At 53.3% G+C, this 6,000-nt stretch overlaps 1 protein-coding gene across 1 annotated transcript in view; it reads right to left on the bottom strand.

The window, feature by feature from the left end:
- Positions 1 to 391: 391 nt before the first annotated feature.
- Positions 392 to 6,000, bottom strand: part of MTMR4 (myotubularin related protein 4) — a 28,426-nt gene continuing 22,817 nt past the window's right edge. Inside the window, 7 exon segments of the mRNA XM_030962588.1 lie at positions 392 to 2,614; positions 2,997 to 3,085; positions 3,319 to 3,429; positions 3,762 to 4,965; positions 5,316 to 5,470; positions 5,579 to 5,656; positions 5,658 to 5,750. Of these exon segments, the coding sequence (XP_030818448.1) occupies positions 2,437 to 2,614; positions 2,997 to 3,085; positions 3,319 to 3,429; positions 3,762 to 4,965; positions 5,316 to 5,470; positions 5,579 to 5,656; positions 5,658 to 5,750 (1,908 nt within the window). The 3' untranslated portion in view covers positions 392 to 2,436.

Raw genomic sequence — 6,000 nt, 5'->3', positions numbered from 1 at the left:
AGTCCCTCTCTTGGAGCTCCTTTAGACACTGGGAGGGGCTCTATGGTCTCCCTGGAGTCTTCTCTTCTCCAGGAGAACAATCCCAACTCTCTCAGCCTTTCCTCACAGCAGGGAATCCTGCCTAACAATGCTTCCTTAGAAAGAAAACAACTCCTTGAGTCCTTATAGGAGAGGCTGGAAGGCCCTGGTTATCCTGGGAAGGACATCCTGCAGGTTTGTTTGGAAGAAGGCAGAGGTGTTCTGTGCCCTACCTGTGATTCTGATTGTGAAAAGGGATATTAAATCCCTAACATACTTCAATCAAGGGAAAAGGTGGTGAGTAACAGCAGCTTGAAACCTCCCGGGCAAGCAGAACTCCCCACAGAGGAAAGAAGGGGCCAAACCCAGCAGCACTAATATAGAGATTTTATTTCGACTGTATCGAGTTGTACAGCACATTTTGTTTGTCACAATGCCATCAAACTGACTGGAGTTTTTGGCCAGCACATTGTGACGCTGAGACTCACAAGAGCTAAAAGCAGTTTGGACTAATGGCCTGAATGGGAGGGCCAGCAGTACCTGGTTTCTGGCTTCCTCATCACTTGCAGTCATTCCAACATGTGCGAAACAGAAGCAAATCCAAGTTCCTTCTGCCAGACCAATGATCACGCTTCCACATGTCCAGCAATGACTGCAAGGTACAAGGCAGGGGAGAATCTGAAGCAAGGTGCCTTCTCTTCCCAGAGCCAAGTTGTTTGTTCCCAGTATGGAAAAGAAGCAGAGTCTAAGTACAGGGTCTTCAGAAGATGAGCTTCACTTACATATCAGGATTTACAAAACCAGAGGCTGACAAGTCAAAGTGCAGGAAAGGGTCCTTGTTTCACTCCTTCTGATGGAGATAACAAACCATTACTGAAAGATCTGGGAGATCACAACAGAGTCAAGTCCTTTGCCTTGTTAGCAGACCAAGGTCCTCCCTGCCACAAACCAAGTCTCAGCTCCTGAAGTGCAGAATATATTGGAAAGAAAACCTACATTTCTGCAAAAAAACGCTCCACTTTCAAACTCTTCTTCCTGACTAGTATCCACAGATGCCTTACAGAGGAGGCAGGATGGATACTCCTCAAGGGATCCAGGGATTACAAGCCCACTGAAGCCCACTTTATAAACCATTCTTCCTTTCTAAACCCAGTTCTTTGTCCTTAGGATGAGTTGGGATTCCTGCTCTCTAGTTTAAAGAAGAAGCAGAGAGGCATTTACAAGTTGGCAACTCTGAACTTTGACCACTGTACAGGAGACAAAAAAAGAAGTCAAATTCAAGAGGCATTTTAGGTAGCACTGGGGCAAGTCAGAGAGATTGTTTCCACCACTGAACAAATGCCACATGTCATGGTTATCACTGCAGCTGTACACCCTAAAGTGAAAAGCACAGACCGTAGTGTCTATGTCAGCCAGTGTCCTTCCCCACCCCCGATTTGGTATCGATGCTTCATTCTCCCTTCTTCGGGTTACATTAAGTGCACAGAAATATATAGCAGCATTTGGACTGAAACCCTCACATACACCAGACAGCACATTCCAGGAGGTAAAACAACACATTATGGCCTATACCCTCAAGGTATCAAGTTTTCAGGATAAAGAGCAGTAGGAAGTGGAGAGCTGAGGGCAGAAAAGGGGAGGAGGAGCAACACAGGAACATGAGTTCTGTTTCCATGCCAGGAGAGGATCAGGGTGCCATTCCTGTGTTAGCACCAGGCTGTGCACAACCGCAGACAAAGCAGAGGGGCAGAGCAGAAGTGAAAAGCCAATCTCCCATCTCCCCATGGTGTTGGGGGCAGGGACAAAGTCCAGTGCGACACTGATCCCAGTGGAGCCTGAAAATGGGCACGATCTGCTCAGCCCTTTTCAGCTGGAATGAATTTCTCTTCAGAGCCCGAGAGAAAATCAATTAGTGATGGCTAGTGAGTCTTGTTCACCAAGCTGATCACAAATCACACTCATGGGAAGAAAATCTACAGATCTGCTCCAGGCTGAGGCCCTTCCAACACCCATGGGACCATTGGGAGCTTGCCCTCTTCCTTCTCACACAGCAGCCTGCCTTTGGAGGGGGAGGTCGTTCTAAACATGCCTTTCTATTGCTTTGGGGGGACTTTGCACAGGCAAACAGCTGTGAAAACGTTGCTTTCCAGACCACAAAAGGAAGAGGTTGTGATCTTTTCTCAGCCCTAGGCCATGAGGGCTACAACACACGGGCCCACCGGCTCCGGGGTGGGGACACAGCAAACTTTGATCTGAGCTCCTCTGCTCCAGCCCAGCAGCGAGGCTGATGTAGACAGTGCATTCCAGCTTCGTGTTCAAGTGTTGCGCCAAAGGCCTTCACAGTTACCCTGGAGGCAGAGTCACCCTTCAAACCCACGAGAGAAAAGGCTGGGCTTAGACAGGTCCTTTGTCTGGCATTCAGCTGGAAGCTGTGGCAATGGGTTTCTTCATATGTTGGCTCATGAGCTCCCTGGCACGAGACACTTGGATATGGTCAAAACAGGAGTTACAAACGAGGACAGGGTCGTACAACTGCTGATCAGGGATGGGCAGCTTCAGATGGCAGCAGGTAGCACAGAACACATTCCCACAGTTCCTGTCAAGGAGCAAGAAAACCAGTGAGAAGAGAGCTGAGACCACCACAGCAGAACTTTAGCAAGTACAAAAGGTCCAGGTCAGGGCAAAGCACCAGCATGACTGAGGATTGTAAATGTGTTTTTTACACTGTGGTCAGCAGTGCAAGCAAACTGCTAGTGCTGACAGGGACTCATTGCTGTCCCAGAAAGGGATCAAAGGCCTTGGAAAAATAGAAACAAGAACAATGTAGAATGGAACTCTGCAGGGAACTGATGAGGCCTGGCATGTAGTGGAAAGACCTAAAAGCTTCTCCTGGGAGCTGGAGGGAACAGACCTGGCAGAGGGGCATTTTGTGACACCAGGCCGAGGGGAGGATGGGCCCAGAGCGCTGACATTTTTACCTGCAGTGGTGCCTCCGTTTGGCCAGCCAGAACTCACAGTCACAGTTGAAGCAGTGTGAGGCCATGTGGTCTGGGACCCACCGCGTGACCTAGGGCAGACACCAGTTAGCTCCCATCTGTAACGCCTCCAGTGACAGCTCTGGGCAAACTGGGGGTGGCTTTGGGCCACACCTCACAGTGAGCCTACCCCACCTGAGCCATTAGCAGCAGAGGATGTGTCAAGGACATGCTCACTGCCTCACTTCTGCAGCTGTGCCCACCCAGGTCAGCTGCAAAAAGCATTCCCTCCCACTGCATCACAGCTCCATGATGGGACACATACCTCAGTCTCCTTCTTATCCACAGGTTCCCAGCTTGCTTCTGACAAACAGTCCTCACTGTGGTCCGAACAGAAATCCTCCGTGTCACTGCCGTCTGATTCCTTAAGACACGTCTGCAAAATGAGACCAGGTCACCAATCCCCTCTGCTGCTGGGCACACACTCCAGGGCACGCCCTGCTCCACACACTCTGTGCTGGTGAGGGGCCACCGGGTGGCTGCCGAACCCCCAGACATGGGGCAAAGCATCCATGAGTGTGTAGGAGTTTGGTCCTCAAGCAGCAGAGATACCTCTGGGTGGAGGAGGACATGGCCAGGACAGGGACACGACTGACAGAGGAACAATCTTTCCCACCCCCTCTCAAAGGTATGGAGAGCTGTAGGTTGGAGAGGGAGGTGTACAGAGGTACAGGAATCTGGCGTGGGGTGTGAGCGGCCTGTACTCACAAAGTCATCCTCGTAGTCCATGGGGGGCTCGGCCGGAGGGGCGCAGAAGTGGCGAATGTCCAGGCGCAGCTGCAGCTCCCGCACCTGCCGGCGCAGCTGCTCCACCTCCTGCTTGTAGCTGGCCTCGATCTGCCGCAGCCGGTGCTGGATCACATCCGTGGGGAAGGGCAGCCCGTCGTCATCCGGGTAGATAGGAGGCACAGGAGAAGGACATTTTGGTGGCAGATGCTTGGGACCAGAGGCTTGTTTCAGGTGACAGGGCAGCCACAAACGGCTGGGCTTCCCGAAATGTGCGCTCACATGGCCAGCACAGGCCGAGGGCTTCCCACCTTCCCTGCCAGACCATGGGCCACTGAGGCACAGGCCTGGGGCCCGCAGGGGTTTGCTGCTCAGCCTCTTGCTGCAGCAGCCATAGGAGAGGAGGTGTCTGGGGGTGGGGTCCCCATTGGGGAGCGATGTCACCATGCCTTGAAAACTGTCCCAGTTGCACCCCAGGAAGGAGAACTCGCTGCTTTGGCTCTGGGAAATGGGCTTGTGCCATTGCTCCAGCAGGAGCCTCCCCGGCTGGCCAGGTTCCTCGAAGGGCATGCTCCGGCCAGCATCACCTCTGCCCTTGTCTGCATCTGGGCATGGGATACGCAGGGCAGGGCCTGGGATGTCCTGAGAAGGGGTGCCTGGTGCCAGGGACTCCTGGCTGGAAATGTCTGGGCAGGTGGTGATTCTTTTAGGACAGCCTCCACTGTTGGACACAGTGCCAGCAGCCTTCAAAGGTTCCTGAGGGGTTTCCAAATGCCTTCCAGAAGTGGTGGAAACTTTGTCACTGTTTTCCTGTCCAGAAGGATTTGGATCTGGACCTCTGCCATCCAGTTCCTCTATGAGTGTTCCATTTCCCCCTTCCACCTCCACAGGGACACTGCTGGCTGGCACAGCAGACTGGCTGCCCAGCTGCCTGCTCGGCCCTTCGTGCTCAGCATGGCTGCTGCCTTGCAGGAGAGGGTTCTCTTTCTCCTCCTCCCTGTGTTGTGCCTCTCCTGTGGTCACTGCAGCACCTTCACCCCCTTCAGTGTTGGCATGCCGGGCTTCCAAGCCCACCCGCACCTCCTGACAGTGGTTGTTCAGGTTGGGGTCACTGGATGTGCGGGTCAGAGGGCTACTGGAGTCACAGGCTGAGAGCAGGTCATCCATAGATCTTGTCTTCGGTAATCTAGAACCCAAAAGCAAAGCACAATAAACCCCTCAAAACTTCCCTGACTTCACTCAAAACTGAGATGAGGACAGGGAAATATTCTCCATTAAAGCTCCAGCAGTCAGTGGAGATGGGCAGTGCAGCTACAGGAGCTGAAATGCACAACAACACAGTGTGGCCTCCTGCCTTTGGGGTGCAGCAGGGACTTCTGTGCATTTTCCTTCTCTAAGTGGCTGGGGCACTGCTACAGAGCTCTTGCTCCCACAAGGAAGATGAGAACAATAACAGAGAAACTACAAGAAACTACAAGAAGGGCAGGAAGATCTGTGGGTATGCAACACCCTGAGCCTGAAGCTTTAAGCTCTTACCTGTCCAAACACCTGCCACTGAAGTCCTGGCTCTGAGATCCAGGTGGCATGTAGATGTCCATGTCCTCCTGTCCCAGAGGATGTGGCGAGGAGGCCGGGAGGTACACGGCTGTCCAGAGGTGCAGGGCGCGCACGTGGCACACGGGATGCAGCACCTGTGACACCGCCCGCATCAGAGCCCGACGCCTCGGAAACCCCTTCAGCCCCTCCCCAGTGCCTGCCAGGGGAAAAGCCTGGAAAGTGGGGTCAGGAGCTCTACTGACCTGCTCGGATCCGGGCATGTAGAGCAGGTTGTGGAAGTTCTTGTTGCCAGCCCGCAGCAGGGACCACACGGAGCACGTGTCGCTTGTAGATGTTGTGCATCTCGCGCTCGCAGGGGCTGTTCCCCAGGAAGGTCCCGTAGAGGCAGGAATATGTGTGCTGCACCAGCTTCACCTGTGGCAGGGAGGGGGAGGTGCACTCAGAGCCACGGGGAAAAAGGGGGCTCCTGCCTACAGGAGACATGTCTTCCCCTCCTCTGGGATGACTCATGCACTGCTTACCCGGGGTGACCTCACTGCTGTCCTTGCTTCCACACTGGGCAGGACAGGGATCACTTCAATTGAAGGGAAAGTAATACTCAGCTGATACCAAACCCATCCCTCTAGAACCAAATGACTCTCTAGAACCTTGTCCTGCATTTTTT

Source organism: Camarhynchus parvulus, chromosome 19 (assembly GCF_901933205.1).
Source record: "Camarhynchus parvulus chromosome 19, STF_HiC, whole genome shotgun sequence".
Taxonomy (NCBI): domain Eukaryota; kingdom Metazoa; phylum Chordata; class Aves; order Passeriformes; family Thraupidae; genus Camarhynchus; species Camarhynchus parvulus.
Note: the sequence above shows the minus strand (reverse complement) of the source record. Positions and strands in the feature narration are given on the sequence as shown.